General features: G+C 43.6%; 1 protein-coding gene across 1 annotated transcript in view; it reads right to left on the bottom strand.

Annotated features, from left to right (window-relative positions):
* Nucleotides 1-18,164, bottom strand: part of MANBA (mannosidase beta) — a 399,570-nt gene that overhangs the window by 114,728 nt on the left and 266,678 nt on the right. The window contains exon 9 of the mRNA XM_086961579.1: nucleotides 8,699-8,816. Within this exon, the coding sequence (XP_086817705.1) occupies nucleotides 8,699-8,816 (118 nt within the window). The remainder of the gene's footprint in view (nucleotides 1-8,698; nucleotides 8,817-18,164) is intronic.

Here is an 18,164-nt window from a genome sequence, read left to right as displayed (position 1 = left end):
GCCAACTTAATTTAAAAAAACTGGTCTGGAAAAACATAAAACTATCCTCCCTACTTGAGGACAAGGCAGCCTTCTCAAAAAGTTTTAACGCCTGGTTGAACCTTAGCTCTTACAAATCGCTATCCCCACAAACATATTTCAATCAGCCCTACCCTAGGGTGACAAAAATGAATTTCCTAAGGTACAGACAGGGGATGCTTCCATGTACCCAACATTTACCACCATGGTAAAGGACCAAAGGCCAAGCAGCCTGCAGACTGTGTAACAACAAGAATGGTGACATTCTGCACGTAATTTGCCTATGTGAAGAACTGCAGCAAGCACGGTCTCAACTTTTAAAAGACTCATTTAATCAGAAAGGGATCCGCACCAGAAGGGCAGCAGTGCTGGCCTGCTTTAACCTGGCGAACATTCAATTAAATTGCAGACTGGTAAAATATTTGAGGACGGCCGAACAAAAAAACGCAGCTTAAGTTTGCTCTCAAAGTCCGACTGTGTGAAACAGCTACTGGAAGTGGACAAGGAGCAATGGCGGGAACTTAATTGTAACAAGCAGAGACAATCTCGCCAGGATATCTGAGCATGCGTGATCCATTGACTGTTCCAAATACCGTAATTGGATCATGTTTTATTACAATGAAGTTTTTATTCTAATTCTTAAAATGTTTTTAACAACATTATACGAATTTTGTAGTGCTACTTTTGCAATGGTTTTAATTAACTATGCTAATAAACTTAAACTAACTGTACCATGCTATCTCCAGAGGGTGAGGAAGTGGCTCAGCGGTCAGAGCTGCTGACTCGGGAGCTGGGACCCAGTGTTCAAGCCTCGTTCCTTCGGCTCACCATTCTGTGATTCTTAGCAAATCACTTAATCTCTTGCCTGGGACCTACTAATTTAAATTAAACAAAACAACAAAAACACCCATCTTGGAGGAGCGGTCAAGAAGTGTTGGGGGGTGGGGCGAGACAGCACATGGAGATTAAGTGTGAAGCAGTATTGTAAATTAAAAGAAGCAGACTTCAGAGAGGTGGCTGGGTCGTGCAAGCAGTTAAGTGGTGGGGATGCAGCCAAGGACGGGGAGCGAGTGTTACCAAATATACAGAGCAGCTGTTCATAATTACAAGTAGAGGGAGCAAGCATGGCCGCGAGTGAGTTTCTGAGCCTAAACAGAAAAAAAGAGTGCTCAGACAGTAATAAATAACATCACAACTAACACTACATGTAAGACGGGCAGTCCTCATGGGAGGTTACAAAAGATAAGAAAAAAAGGAGGGACTAGTGACCATATTAACCAATGAAAAGCAGCCAATTACAAAGGACAGTTAAAGGAGTCAATTAGAAAGATGTATCTTGCTTAATGCCCATATCCTGAATACAGCATGTCTCGAAGAGTAGGCACAAGCGTTGCCTAGGCAAGACCTAAAAAATAGCCCTGAAGGCTGCCTTTAAGGTTACACACCCTTTGTAGTGGTCTTTAAGGCCAAATTAATAGGACAAATATTACTGGCCCAGTGATTTTTTTGATTAATAAACTGTATCATGTACACATGCAATCTCCCCAGAGGTGTACCTCAGACACCCGCAAATGTGGTTTGGGGCATTTCGCAAGCACACCCAGCCTCATGTGTGATATTCAAAGGTTCACTGGAATTCAGCGCTAGGTGGCATCATCACTTGCAACGTGTGAGCCGGGCTTAGTTCTGGCAACCAGTGCTAGGAAGTGTGCAGCAGGGGACAGAGCAGGACCACAGTGAGCAGGAAGCCTCTTGCTGCTTCCATGAGAAAGGCAAACGTTCTAGGGAGCCGGCGGACAAGGGGAGTCTACCCGTGAACTAGAGCGTGAGCCGGACAGCGGAAAGCAGCAGGAGCAGTAACAGGGAAACTGCGGCGCGCCCCCATGCTCAGGCAGTGGCGCTAGCTGAGATTCAATTCGCAAATCAGGCCCTCTCAAGGAGAGGGCCATCAGCACCCAATCCTGAAAGTCCTCCCCATTGGCAGCAATAGGCCGCTAGGGGCAGAAACAAGAATAAGGAGTGAGAGTTTGTGATCGGAATACAGGACATAGTTGTGCTTTGAGAAATTCTGGTGTCACTGCAGGACGTTGTGGTTATAGTGTGACAATCGCAAAGAGGGGATTATGTTGCCACTACAAAAAGAGGGTGTCATGGTGTCACAATGGAAAAAGCCAATGAGAATGTCATTACAGGAAGAGAAGGATTATTGTGCAACTAAAGAACCAGGATATTGTGGCCACTTGAAGAGGCGCATTATAGTATCACTACAGAGAAAGGGCTGTATGATGTCACTACATTAAGAGGAGGATTATTGTTTCACTACAGGTTGTGTTAACAATTCAGGTAACTGGGACTACGGTTTTACTGCAGGAAGAGAGGATTAAGCCTTCTCAGCAGGGATGGAGGACTATTGCGTCACTGCAAGGGGATTATGGTGTCACTAAGCCTTTATAGGGTCAATGCAACAAGCGAGCTATCATGGGGTCAAAAAAGGAGGAAGGGGTTATAGCCTTTATAGGGTGGTATCATGGTGTCACTAAAGGGCGAGATTAGAGTGAAACTACAGGAAGAGGGAATTACAGTGGTACAGAAGAGTGGGATGTGGTATCACTTCAGAGAAAAGGATTAAAATACCAAACCAGGCACAAGTGGATCAAACTGTAATTAAAAACACTGCAGAGTATGTTACAACAAGAAGTGGTTATGGTCTGGGGACAGACTGTGGGGCCGATACGTCACTATAGTCAGAGAGAACACTATGAGGTGACTGCAGCTTGGAGGGGTTTGATCTCTACAGACACAGTGACCCGCTGTAGTGGTCTAGTTCTTGCTGCTCAGCCATAAGTAGTATGAATGTTAGTGGAATGTTGGTGCGCGTGTGAGTGGAGTGTTGGAATGCTTGTGTGTGAGCGTGAGGATTCAGTTAGAGTCGGGCTGAGCAGCAAGTGAGCTGCTCCTGGTGCGGTCCCTCCTAGATACTTACCATCTGATGAATAAAGCATCCTTCTAATGCTACACCTTGTCTACTCATCATTTATTCATCTTATTACATATGGCGACGAACCGGAAGAACCTGCATGTGCTGTGTTGAAGGATGTTGAACTGAAAACTGAATTTAACAAAGGTGAAACAGCTAAAGCGGAAACGAAAATGGAACTTTAAAAAGGTAAAGCAGCTGATTTTTGGGAGCCTGACACCTGGGGATCTTTAAACTTCGCTTGGAGCAACTGATAGCAGTTTATCTACTGACAGTTTGATTTTAAACACAAGCTCACCTGCATCTCCTCATGCCGCAAGTGTCCATGACGACCGGAACTGCTTCTAATCGTCAGTGTGCACTAGCGCACTAGCGCACCGTGAGCCACCCACGTCATCGTTTAGTAACGTAACGTGCCGCCATATTGATTTCCACAGTGGTGCTCTGTATTTTAGTCACGCAATTCTGCTTCTGCCAATCATCTTTGCTCATCTGTGCCTGGCAATATGTTGAAGCGACTGTGTGAAACTATCGACATCGTTGTTATCATTGGCCTCATTGGCCACAGGGTGCAAGTTTTTCTCCACTCGAAGTACCTAAAGGATTTTCTGATCGGCGTGGGACATGTTCAACTTAAACCAGTTGCTGATTGGTGTGGGACATGTGCAACACTATTCTCGGGTGAGAGAGTTCGCTCACCGGCGCCTTTACTGTGTTTTTAGTTTAAAATGATTAGAGAGTTGGTGGTAATTTTCGTTTTTAAAAAAAAATCTTAAAGTTGAATTTGCCTGTGTTGCACCTTCAGCAACACCATGCTTTTGGCTTATTTATTTAAAGAAAAATTTAATGAATTTGCCTGTGTTGCGCAGTTTTGCTTTCAGCAACACCAAGCCTTTAGCTACTTTATTTAAAAAAAAAATGTAATGAATTTGCCTGTGTTGCACCTTCAGCAACACCATGCTTTTGGCTTATTTATAAATGTAATGAATTTGCCTGTGTTGCGCAGTTTTGCTTTCAGCAACACCAAGCCTTTAGCTACTTTATTTTTAAAAAATGTAATGAATTTGCCTGTGTTGCACAGTTACGTATTCAGCAGCACCAAGCGTTTAGCTTATTTGTTTAAAAAAGAAATGTGATGAATTTGCCTGTGTTGCACAGGTACGTATTCAGCAGCACCAAGCTTTTAGCTTATTTGTTTAAAAAAGAAACGTGATGAATTTGCCGTGTCGCGCAGTTACACTTTCAGCAGCACCATGCTTTTGGTTTATTTATTTAAAAATAAAATGTTGTGAATTTGCCTGTGTTACGCAGTTTCGTTTTCAGCAACACCAAGCTTTTAGCTTCTTTATTTTAAAAGATGTATTAATTTGCCTGTGTTGTGCTTACTGCAACACCAAGCTTGGTAACTTGTTTAGGTAAAAAAAAATGGTTTGGCCTGTGTCGCACTTACAGCAACACCAAGCTTTAAAGCTTTATATGCCTCTGTTTATGTTAACCATTTGATTTGCTTGGATAGTTTATGCAAGTATTTACATAGGTGCTACAGTTTTATTTATAGGCTGCAGGATATACTATTCATAACTCATACATTAGTCGAGTGTTTTGCTTTCAGGGAATGCATTTATATGTTATGGATTTGGCCAATCTATTTATTATCAATGCTCTAAGCTTTGACTGTTTTTAGGGTAGTTATGTATGGGAGCTGGTCTCCATACACTTGTTTTTATGCTTCAGTGTGGGTGATGCGCACACCTTTTTACACTGACTTCTCCCTATACAGTTTTGTGCCTTATGCAAGTATAGATTGCTGACTACAGCTTCTTAATTCAGCCAGTAAATAGATTTTCATAATACGCATTCATTGCCCGTGTCATTTTAGTCATACTGGAAATGCCACATAACTTATTAATGTATATTATTTAATTTAACCGCTACGTGGTCTTCCTGGCTTGTGGATTTTCCATTTAGTTAAGGGGTTGCCACTTTTTCCTGTGTACGGGGATTTCCACTTTGTGTGGATAGGTCACTTTGTGATATTCACTTTTTCGTGCATATATCACCTGCTGTGTCTCTACTTATTTTGTTTTAATTTATTGGGTTTAATTATCCACTCTGTGTAGATTCTACATCTTCTGTAATTTTGTGACCGTGTGTGATTTTTCTTCTTTTTTTTTTGGTTGCGGTTCATTATTCCACACCTTACCTTGTCTTCTTAATTAATGCAATGTATTTTCTTTTACGAATTATTGGATATTTCTTTTCCTTCATTCTGTTTGCAATTTTTCACCAATGTGGATTCATATGATTATTGTACTTTTGTTTACATCAATGTTGATTCATATTATTAATGTACTTTTGTTTCTGTTCAAAAGGGGGAAGGTGATGTAGTGGTCTAGTTCTTGCTGCTCAGCCATAAGTAGTATGAATGTTAGTGGAATGTTGGTGCGCGTGTGAGTGGAGTGTTGGAATGCTTGTGTGTGAGCGTGAGGATTCAGTTAGAGTCGGGCTGAGCAGCAAGTGAGCTGCTCCTGGTGGGGTCCCTCCTAGATACTTACCATCTGATGAATAAAGCATCCTTCTAATGCTACACCTTGTCTACTCATCATTTATTCATCTTATTACACCCGCTTGACAGGTTCACTATAATTAGATGAAAGACATGAATGAATGCCTTTTTATTCCAGCTGCCCTGTGACGTCTTCCTGCTCCATGACCCTGAAATTGTAGCCACCAAAATACAGATTCGTTAACAATAAATGTGATCAAGCTAAGGGACATATACCTGGGAAATATTATTGGAGAAATAATATATCTAGGACACAATTAATGACGAATAACAAATGAACCCCCTGCTGTCGCGTAACATCACTGAAGCCTCGCAGAAAAAGAAGTTTTTAAAGTCCACGCCTAGTCGCTTGTATGCGAACCTGCATGCAGCACATGATCGCTAAAAAGCCTTGACATTGTGTGACCATCCTGTCATCAACTCTTTCCTCTTGGCTTCATTTCCCTCTGCCTTTCTCCAAGGAAACTTCTCATTTCTGGCTCCTTCACAGCCTGCCTATATCTCCATGTGTAGGCGCAGCACCTTTTCCAAGACGTATATCTAACAGCTCACATTGTCATACATTCAGAATCTATGCACTTGTAAATCAGAAAAAATTCAACTCCACACTCACTTTTTTCTGGTTCCTGCATGCATCCACTCCCAATGTTGGATTAAGACAGAAAAATGGCCCGGGTGCCGAAATGATGGCGAACCCCATCAGCTAATTAGATCGCTAAAAATCGGCACATGTTTGCAATATTGAACTTGTAAAGACAGCTGTAAAGTTTTGCAAGTTATAGAAGACTTCAAAGATTACTGCTTGCTGCAGTCAATGTGTGTCTTTTAATGTCGGTGAAATCAACACTGAAAACCGTCCCAGCAGCCCATTAAGCAGACTCCAAACAGCTATAAAGAACAGACCCCATATGAATTTGTCAAGCCAGATGAGTAACACTTGACAGGGCTGCCCTATTATGTTTTTAAATGAGCCTCCGGGACCTGGCCCACCTGGGGATAAATGTTTAAACAAGCGTGTGGGTGCACTTTTTTCGTTATTTTGCTGCAAATTCGCAAATCCGTTGCAATTTTCGCCAATAATTTTATTTTGTAATGCTTTTTGGCCCAGGCGGGTTCCCTAGTGGACCCCAGCACCAGTCCTATGGGGTCGGGGTACTCCTACCCTGCCCCCTTCGCTTTTTTTTAAGTTTTTGTTTACGACCCAGCTGAGTGTGAGTCCCTAGATAGCTGGCAACACTTCCTAGTTGAAGTGTTGGCAGCCAATCAGATCTCTGCACAAGATCGGGAGAATTTGCAGAGGGTTCGCATACCTAGATCTACAAATTTGGTTTTCTTTTAATAACTCTAAAACTACAGAATGGATTTACACCAAATAACAAAAAGTACTCTTTCTGCACCAAGAGCTAGCTTTCTGCCAAATTTGGGTCATTCAATTCAATTCAAGTTTTTACAATGCTATTGGTTGTAAAGGCATCCGTCATAAAGGCATATTCGTGGTAAAAAACTGTTGTAAAAACAATCGTGATGAAGACTGTTTCATTGTAAAGCTTCGCTGTAAAGGCATTTGTTGTTCTGCCCTCGTTGTAAATGATGTTTCCCACATACTTTCAATTAGGCAAGCAAGACTCAAAATCACTGGTGGCTGATGTGACATGGTAGTGCGGCAAGGGGAGGCACATACATACATTTAAAAATATATATATATAAAAAATTAATAAATTGCATCTTACCTGATGCCTCATTCGGTCTGTCTTGCTCCTCTCCTGATCCTCAACTGGTGCACACTGCACAGGCTCCCAGATGCCAATCCCAGTGCTTCTCTCAAGCTGCAAATTCTTTACCCATCATAAGAAAAGTGCTGGGATTGGTCTGAGTGGCCTGGTTTACCGGTGAGATAGTGCCTGCGAGCCTGTGGCTTTTTTTCACCCGGCTGTACAACACAGCCGGGTGGAGAAATGCTAAGTGCTCATGACGGTTTGGTCGGCTGAAGACGGCCAGCCAAACCGACGTGCTCACTGAACAGTGCCCACAACACCTCCTCCTGAAGCTTAGGATAGCCCGGCCATGCACCACCCTGTGGCTCGGCTACCCAGCAGAGGCAACGGTGAAAAAGAAAATGATAACACAATTATTTTATTATCAATTTATTTTTCACTGTTGCCTCTGCTGGGTAGCATCAGTGGGGCGATGCTAATCCACCACAGCGAAGGAGCCACCCCTGCTCAAAACCTGTCCTGTCTGTTGCTCCATGACCAGTACTTACTGCTAGTTGAGTCCACCCTGGTCCTACCAGAGCCACAACTCCACTGGGGGCTTGAGTCTCTGACCATTCTACCATCAGCAACGGTGACAATCTGTACTGGGCTCCATCAAGTCCTTCAGCAAGCCCTGAAGGTGCCATCTGATTCAGTCATCAGGGCAGCTGCACAATACTGTCAGCCCACACCTGTCTGGTAAAGCACCTGCTTTCAGCACCTGACAACTTTCCTTATTCTTGGCTTCTCGAGAGGCGATCCCTCGTCCAGCGACTACCGGAGTAACCGTGGCCCATCGCTCCCATACTGCACTTCAACAACATAATGTTTTATGGTTTGATACAAGGGAATACTAAATTGGTATGCAGCAGACACTGGAATTATAAAACCAAACTTTTTAAAATGGACCACACGCACACCTTTACGAGTCACCTGCAGTCCTCATGCTGACCAAGTGTGAAGACAAGTGAAGATTATAAAACGATGATCATTAAATACAAAGGATTTTACAGAAAGAAGGAAGGAAGGAAGGAAGGAAGGTAGGAAGGAAGGAAAGAAGGAAAGAAAGAAGGGAAGGGAGAAAGGAAGGAAAGAAGGGAAGAAGGGAAGAAAGGAGATTTCAAAGTAGGGAAGGAGCTAATGGGCGATATGCTTGTCTGGAGTTTACCAACTCACCCTTCTTGTAGTTACTTCTGCTTATGTCATGCAATGTGTGGCCTAGGTTGGAACATGCAATACAAAAATGGGAAAGCGCATAACCTTTATAAACACTATCTTTTACATTTCACAATGGCTCAAATAAATACTTCTGGTCCATAAGTTCATCATTATTGACAAATGCAGATCTCATTCATCTGCTGTTGTGATGAAAATTATTTTTACCATTATCCCAAGTTCATCGCAGATTTCATAGAATTCGTCCTGCTCGTAAACTCCTCCTCCCCAAACTCGCAGTGTGTTCATGTTGGCATCAGCTGTGGACTGCAAAAGACGCTTCAGCCTGTTGGAGAAGGAATGAAAGTGTAAATTGAGTAAGTGGAAAATAAACTTCAAATAAAAGCAAAGATTTAAAAAAAAAATGAATGAAATAATCAATAAAAAAACACCACAGACTAATAGCTGAGCCTGACAGTCTTGCTTTGAGGGGTTGGTGAGGCCCTGGATGGTGACTGGGAGTGGGCAGGGTCTCTCTTCTGATGCAGCGTCCAAGATGGCATCCACCGGCCTCATGATGCCTCTCAGGCTGTGGTGCTCCAGGTAAGAGGAGGATGCCTTGGTGCCATGTAAGATCTGTGACAGATAGCGGGAAGCATGAGATCTGAGTGGGAAAGCATGACAACACCAGTTTAAATGGATCTGGAATACACAAGGGTTCATGAAATCCCAGGCTTCGGGGGACCGGGCCATGCCAAAGGTTGATCCCACAGCTGAGCGGGGCCATCGCTGCTACTTGAAGGTGCTCCAATTCCACAGGACTCCATGATGGCAGGCTAACAACCTGAAAAGGGGAAACAGGACTTCTTCGCACACTGGCAAGAAGGTGGTGGCCAGTGGTGAGGAGGACCAGAACTCATAGGCAGATGCCCATATAAGGGGTCATGAAGGAGATGATGGCATCACTAGGCGCAACTATGAAGAAGTAGTGTAAGAAGTTGGGTTTTTGCTTGAGGGGCATGAAGACCCTTCTCAAGCAACAACCACAATCCCGGTCAGGGTGAACCAAAAAAAGTTACTAAATTAACCTGTGATGAACCCTCTGGTAGCTTGGCACAAAAACAGACAGGCTTAACTGAGAGGCACTGTGCTAAGCATTTATAACAGCAAACAACCAGTAAGAAAAATCACATTCCAATTTGGAAAAATAGGGTACATTTTAATAAATAAAATGACACAAATTAAAGAAATCCAAACAGTAGAACTGGAGTTATGAATTTTTTTAAGTTTAAGTGAAAAATAGACCCTAAAGGATCAAAGCGCCAACAGTGGGTATCTGGTTGAGCGAGACCGGGGGTAAGGCCAAATGAGCTGGAGTATGGTTCAGCTACACGAGGTGGATTGGGCCCAGTCTCGACTTACCTCTGGACTAAAAAGACATTTTGAAGAAATGTCCTGAGAATGTAAAGTTCAGTAGGGAAAGACAGCAGAGATGTCCAAGGAGGATAAGTTGTTGTCAGGGCGACGTTGGACAGAGTTACAGTGAAGATTTCTACTTTCGGACTTTACAATTTTTTTCAGTTAGAAATTTCCAGCGGTCCCAAGTTTCAGGTTTTGGCAGTTTGGGGACCTTAAACATCACTTCCAAGGGTCCAGGGCTGGTTGGGCAACACTTGGAGGGCAGGCCGACTTCAGGTCCAGGTGGAAGGGTTCAAGGTAGTTGGAGCTTGTGGTGTCTCTGTAGCTCAGAAAAGGAGGCCAGTCAACCACCCTTGAAGTATGTCTGGTAGTCCTGTGATCAGGCAGCAAAGCAGGCAAGCAGCAATGTAGTCCACTGTGGTTATAAGGCAGGCATCAAGTAGAAGGGTAGTCCTCTGGATTACAAGGCAGTCCATTTGAATGTTCTCCGCTGGTTCAGAAGTGAACTGAAGAGTTGGTTTGAGGGTACAATATTTATACCTGGTGCCAGCCTTTGAAGGGGAAGGGGCTTCTAGGCTACCACACATCTGGTGCTGGAAAGTTAATTTCTTCCCCAGCCCAGGCTCCAAGTAGTCAAGGGTGACAAAAGGCTGGTGTCACATGTGAGTGTGCAATAGGCTGCTCTTTGAAATATCAATGGGGCAGGGAACAGCTCCACCTCTGCCATCTCGGCAGGCTGGCCGATCCTGCCAGCACTTGGTCCCCCTTTGTCTCAATGACCAGGAAAACCCCAACTGCCAACTAATTACGGTAATGTGACCTAGGTAACAGGCAACAGGTACCAAATAGTTAGGACAAGAAAATGCCAACTTTTAAAAGCAGCATTTTCAGAATGATGACTTCAAACACAACTTTACCATAGAAGAGGATCTTCAATTAACATTTGTTTGAGACCAAACACTGCATTTCTACTAATTTCCAATCAGAATTTAGCACTTATTAAATGTAATAATGTAATCCAATGTTATTCTATGGGAGGAGTAGGCTTCAAAGTAGTGAAAAACAAATTTGGGAATTCTTCACTACAAGGACATGTAAAACTAAAAAACACACGTCCTACTTTTTAAATACAATACATCCTGCCCTATGGGCTGTTTAGGGCCTACCTTAGGGATGATTTATATGTATATAAAAAGGGGAGGTTCAGGCATGGCAGGAGGTTTATATTGCCAGGTAGAATTGGCAGTTTACGACTGCACAAACAGGCTGCAATGGCATGCCAGAGAATTGTTCTAAAGGGCTACTTAGTGGTTGGCACAGTAAGTTCAACAGGCTCAATTGTAGCATTTATTTTACAGGTCCTGAGAACATGTGGCAGTACTTCACTAGGGACTTATAAGTACATTTAATGTTCCAATTTGACTATATTTAAAGGAGAGAGGACAAGAACTTTAGCAGTGGCAAAGTGCACAGAGTCCTAATGCCTACAAAAACGAAATGCAGAATTCAGAAAACAAGTGGGGAGAAGGCAAAAGATTTGGGGATGACCAAGCCCAGCAAGTGGGAAAAGGCAGAAAGCTCCCCAGCAGCAGTAGAAGCCTGCCTTGAGCAGGTAGAGACCTAGAGTAGTGAGCTGCATGGGTCAAGTGAAAGTAAGGGTTCATACAGAGTTTGAAAGATAAACTGTGCACTAACTCGTGGCTCCCACACTCAATCTAGATAGAGATTGGGAAGTGCCATGTTTTCAACAGCGTACACTCTTCTGGCAGAAACCTTTGATCCACGCCCTGCCTGTCATTGAGCCATTCAGTTAACGCACATCGAACCATCATTTCCATTTAGAGCACATGCTCAGACATACATTTTCACTGTTCAGGACCATGAGAAAAGCCTGAATATATCAAAAAGGAACCCTAAGAAAATGTCCCCATGCACTAGGAGCAAACATATTTGTTATATTTTTTTCTCAATAACAAACTCTCCAGTTGGGAGTTTGTTCTTGAAAATCAAAATAATTTGCCATATGGGTGTATTAAACATGGTGCTCACGAAGGCAAAGAGAATATTCCTGCTTGCCTGATGGAGATCTCCAAGTATTGCAGGAGGTCTTCCGCCCGGGGAGTGGAGGACATCGGTCTGCTGACCTGTCAGGCAGGCAAGATATCCACCAAACCGGAAGCGCCTTAGACTTCAAGGACACAGTGGTGATGCAGAAGAAATATGTAGGAGCTTTGTAAACTTTTGTGAGGAATCTGGGAGGGTTTTTGGGTTTCCTTCACTGCCTCTTAATAAGTCTATGACAGAGGTGATTCAGTCCATTTCTTAAAAACCCTGAATCTGCAGGACTCTGAGGCACTGATTAAAAAAGACATGTGGTCCCCTTTCTAAGCCCTTTGATCATATGCATGGGGACGGGGTAGGGTAATAGTGATTGGGAGATCCTGATATTCGTGCCTCTGTTCTGGAGATGAAATGAAACATTCCCCCCAGGAGGATAGGGATTGTATACTGCTCTTTCCAGATTTCAGTGCCCTTACCTTTACCGAGTTAAGCTTCTCTGAGAGCCCTGTAAAAACATTGTAAATCATGGAAATAAATGGGATGAGGTAACGCAGGTGGATCCAGCACAATCCTTCCTGGACACTGTGTGGTGGTAAGAGTGCAAATTCACCTGCAGCAGTTGGGAGTGGTAGATGGTGACTGACAGTTTTTTCTGGGTATTTGACTGGCTCACAAAGACTCTCTGAATTCATACCTCATATGACTTTGATACTGGAGGAGAAAGCTAGCACAGGGAAGGCACAGTACGTTAAATAATGTGGCTTTGAAAGGGGTTCCTCCATCACTCCCTCCGTTCCCCTCTCCTTGTCTGTTTGGCTGCGTTCCAGTCCCTTCTTCCTCTTTTGTTTATTGTGTCCTTGCCCATCCTTTCCTGTTTGTCTATCGATTTCGTTAACCTCACTGGGTGGCAATTTGAATAACAGTGGGTATTCAGATTATATGCAAAATGTTGTGTTATAGGTTGATCCTAGGAGACCTCACAGCAGATTTTTTCCACTTGTGTTAAGATTCAACGAAAATCGGAGAACCCTTAAAAAAAAAAAATATACGAAAGGAGAGATCACTTAACAGATGACCGCATCATTGCTACAGGTTCAAAAAAAGACTGACTGCGGTGAACACATCTTCAGCAAAGCACAGAAATACCAGAACTCTCTACCTTCGAAGATGAGAAGCAACCACTGCAATCACATTCGTGAACACCTGAGGGGCTGGCTGAGGGGGAGCACTGAAAATTCAAAGTGTTCCTGGCCCACCTTAAACTACAAGTAATACCTGTAGGACTGACGCACGGTTATATCAAAATATGTGTCCTGCAAGTCGAGGGAAACCACCCAGTTCCCTGGAATTAGAGCAGATACAATCTAAGCCAAAGTGAGCATTTTTAATTTGTCCTTTTGTAGAAAGACATTTAGAGGCTGAAGGTCCAGTACAGGGTTAAGGCTGCTGTCTTATTTCAGAACACAGAAGTAGCCTGAATAATAACCCTTGCCTCTCTGAGTCTGGTACCCTTTTGATGGTACCATAATAGATGTACCTCCTACAGTAAATTGAAAGAGGCTCCTCCAAGATTCATTCTGGTGGGGAAGAAACCAATGGTAGGAAGGTAATAAAAGGTAGGCAGTTGCCCCTTTGAACAATCTGTAAGACCCATCTGACAGACGTGGTGGACTGCCGATGTGGGAGGAAATAATTACTCCTGCCCCCTACAGGTTGGTCTGAAATTGATAAAGAGAAACCAAAGCGCCTTTGTGGTTGTGGTAGCAAGAGGTGAGGAGTTGGAGAACTGATGCCCCTGAGGGCCGGTGCAATGTCTGCCAGTGGCACGTTCACAGCCAGATAGGACTGGGCTGTCTACTGCACCGCAAGCTAGGAACGCGGATGTTCACTATACGGTACAATCTCCCCTGCCAACCACCCACCCCCAGCATTGCCCGTAAATTTTCAGAAATTACAGAGATTTGCTTAGGATGAGTCAAATGTTTGAATGAACACACAGTGACCCTACTGTCTTCAAACTGTTTCAGTGCAGGTTTCAGCTTCTCTACCAAAAGTCTAGAACCATCAAAAGGTATGTCTATCAGAGATACTTGCACATAGCCAAAAATCTGAGGAAGCTCATTTAGTCACGCCTGCAAAGCACAACACTGGTACTGCACAGATAACATACTTTGCCACATCCTGCCCAACATGGATAGTCTAAACCAGGGAGGCCCTATAGTACTTCTGGACCACCAACAAGATCTTGCAGGCCATGTCTCATAAGGCATGCATGGAGCGACCTAATTGGCAGACTGCATTTATGGACCATAACATCAAGCTGGTAAAAAAAAATATCTGTGTGGTAAAAGCATCAATCTACTTTCATTTTATATCACGTTGAGACTACTTTCATTTTATATCAGGGGAATTGGTCGGAAATGAGGTGGGACTACTTTTACTGGCCGAAGCCTGTGAAAGAAGACTTTCTGGTGTAGAGAGCTTGGTTAGAAAGAAATATGCTCACGTTTAGGCCTGTGTTACTTGTCTACTTCTCAACTTATGAGTGAACAAGAGTGTAGTTTCAACCATATATCCATCAAGCTATCTGTGATAGTGTCGTAAAACAGGAGTTAGGGATCCTATTTTGGTCACCCAAGTTGGAGAAACAGTAGTCTTTGTTGCAACAGAGAGTAACTCCAATTCTACTTTCTCAGCTGCCCTTGAAATAGCCACTGCAAATGAGGCAATTTCCCTAGTTGGTTTGCCAATATGGTGAGTCAAGCTCTGTTTCAGGAGAGGTGACCAACCCATTGGTATTCTGTAAATCAATGTATGAAGTATCAACAGTATAATAAGGGAGAACCAAACCATCTCACTGTCCAACATCATCTGTATCTTGGGGTGCTCCTGATTCAGGTTTATGATCAGTCACAACCAAAAGTAAGTGGAGCCTCTGCTGATGGTGGGATTAGGTTGGAGGCAAGAGGCATTATTATTATTATATTTAAATTTGTAAAGCGCTCAGCTACCCGTAGGTTTCCCGGCGCTAACTCATCAAGCAAAGAGGGAAAGGCAGAGGGGGGAAGCTTACATGTTGAATAGCCAATGTTTCACTTGTTTGCGAAATCTAAGATAATTGGGTTCTTTTCTTAATTGGAGGGGGAGAGAGTTCCAGAGTGAAGGTGCAATCCAAGCAAAGGAACGACCAGCCATTCTGGCTTTTCTGATCCTTGGCACTGAGAAAAGGTGTTGGTTGGATGAACGCAAAGTGCGGGGGGACAGTATTGATGGACAAGGGATGAGAGATATGGTGGGGCCAAACCGTTATTTATTTTGTGCATAATGCAGAGTGCTTTGAATTTTGAGCGATTTTCAATGCGTAGCCAGTGAAGTGTGCGGAGAGAGTTGGAGGTGGGGGCAGTATTGGGTAGTTTGCACAGTAGTCGTGCTGCCATGTTCTGGATGGTTTGAAATTTTCGGGTTACCTCTTTGCTGGCACCCAGAAGAAGAATGTTACTGTAGTCCAGTCTAGTCATGCTAATCGGTTGCACTTTTGTTATTTCACAACACGACACGGAGCAAGCCCTTACCAATGTTGGTTCGTGCACCAGATCACTGACTGTTGGCAGTGGAGATGTCCCAGCATCAGTGCAGTGGAAACTGGCGTGGACCTTTGGGCAGAACTGGAAACTTGTGTCTGGTCAGTACGAGTCTTGTAACGAGTCCCAATTGGGCAGAGGGTGTTGAGGAAGGACCCGACTGAAAGCTTGTGCGTCTCCTTGGGGCCTGAAAGCTTATCAGAGAGAGAGTAAGAGGGGCACTAAAGAATTTGTATTATGGCCTCCTTAAAGGCTTTGATCTGATCTACTATGGGGTAAACGATGACCTGGGGAACTCATTCAGGTACAGACTAACTGGGGCATTGTCACTGTGGCAGGTGACCTCAGATATCGATGCACTCACTCCTATTTGGAGCAAAATGGGGCTATGTCCTACTTTACTTTCTTGCACTTGTGTTTGGAGTTCGAGTGTGGCTTACCTACAGATTTTGAGCAGGAAGGGGAGCAGTCTAGGGAAGGCCCTCATGACTGGGACTAGATCTTTAAATAGGAGCGGGCATCAACTAGAATGTATGAGGCATCAAACTGCTAAAATTTGAAGTTGACTGGGTCGCTGGCATTGTGGTCGAAAATTTCACATCAGTAAGCAAGCTACTACTGCTAAATGTCTACATTTCTCCTTGCACCAGTGAGAAAAAATCCAAACTGGACTGCCTGACTGAAATATTATGCAACATCTTAAGCATATATGGCAGTACACCTTGTTTAATCTCTGGAGATTTTAGTACCAACCTCTTCTACAACCAGTTTGAGGACCTAGGGATCATCCTTCCAGCGGTCCCCTCACATCTCGCCACACAAAGACTACCATCAGGACTCAGACCGTCTAAATTGGGCAAATACGCAGTCCTCCAAGTCAGCAGAATAGGTATATAGTAATATATATATAAATAGTTATATAGTAATAAACAGTTATATAGTGTATAGTAATAAACAGTCGCTCATCCACAGGTACACCCCGGCCTGGACAAGAACCAATGGCGAACCCATTCATTTCTGGACTACATTAGGAAACAGTGAAATGCTCACCTTAATCTAGTGCCATTACATCGCAGTACAGGGGAAGAGTGACCATCGACCCCAAATAATAACATTATCTCTCAACATGCCTCACCATCAGGCACTCGCTCACACAATATCAGACAGTTATTCGGAGAAGCTAAGGCGAATGAAATGGATGTCCAGAGCTGTCCCCACTGTCACGGGAAAATGCGGTGCTTGTCTACATTTACAATGCGAAAAAGACGCCCAAACCATCGACGGCTGGGAAGCGCTTGTGAACAGTTTATTAAACGAATTTCCATCCAAATCTTACTCCTGGCAAGACACACCACAGCTTCGCATTTCATCTGCAACAAAAAATTTAAAATCTCAAAGAAACTGCCCTACGCCGGGCCAGAAAAAGCCCGGGAAATGCAATTCTATTTAATCTCTTTCAGCAAGCTCAAAAAGCTTTCAAGGCATCCGTACACAGAGACAAACAATCAGTGTCAGACCACTTCTGGTTGAAGTTAGTCTACGCCAGCAAAAAGTCCAACACAAAGCTATTCTGGTCCTCTGGAACAGAGGCCCATTAGGAGGCAGAGGACACAGCAGCACAAACAAAAGTGCTGACAACTGGACTGAGTTTCTATTCAACCACTTCAGTGAACATTTAAGCAGGACATGTTTTTCCATTGCAGGCTCAACAACCACATCCCAGATTCCTGGAAAGGTGCCATCATTCATCCCATCTACAAGAGTGGTAAAAGAAATGACCCAAAATATTACAGAATGATTGCCCTTCTTGATATGGAGTCCAAATACTATGCCAGCATTTTACTGGAAGAACTGGGGTGAATCAACACAGCACCTCCCCTTTAATCAGACTGGCTTCGTAGCTAATTCAGGCACAACCAGCAACCTACTGACATTAACTGTTTTGATGGAGAAGGCACACGTTCGTCGTATCCAATTATACTGCTGCTTCCTCGACCAAGGCGGCTTTTGACCGGGTGCCACGGGCCGCCTTTGGGAAAAATTAAAGCGCTGAGGTATACCCCCGCCATCTTACAAGCCATAATCCAACTCCACACACGAATCTGGATAAGAATAAAGTTGGGAGACAGGTCCCATGTTTCGAAAAAGATCCAAACAGAAAGCGGTGTTAAAAAAGGCAGCGTGTGGGCGCCCCTTCTTTTTAACCTGTTAATCTCGCACCTATCCCCCATACTTGATAAGGTTAACTCCCACCCGCCTGAACTGGACGGAACCCGCATCAGCACCTGCTATACACTGATGACCTGGTGTTACTGAGCCACACAAATGACAATCTCTTGACACTTGACATTGCTCTAACTGAATCTGTCAAAAGCTAAAATAATTCATTTGAGCAAACAAGCAGCTGAAAAGTAGGTGGTTTTTCAACAATAAAAGCTTGACACAGTGCCACACTATAAATACTTGGGAAACTTCCTTGACTCAAGAGGTTCCTTCACTAAACAAAAAGATGTGGTCAAGGATAAAGCACTATCGCTTGAGGTTGAGTCTGCAAAACTCTCAAAACATTTACTAGGACCAAGCCTAACTCCACTGCTCAAGGTGATGAAGACCAAGATAACCAATTCCTTATC

The sequence above is a fragment of the Lissotriton vulgaris genome, chromosome 3_1 (assembly GCF_964263255.1).
Source record: "Lissotriton vulgaris chromosome 3_1, aLisVul1.2, whole genome shotgun sequence".
In the NCBI taxonomy this organism is placed as follows: Eukaryota; Metazoa; Chordata; class Amphibia; order Caudata; family Salamandridae; genus Lissotriton; species Lissotriton vulgaris.
Note: the sequence above shows the minus strand (reverse complement) of the source record. Positions and strands in the feature narration are given on the sequence as shown.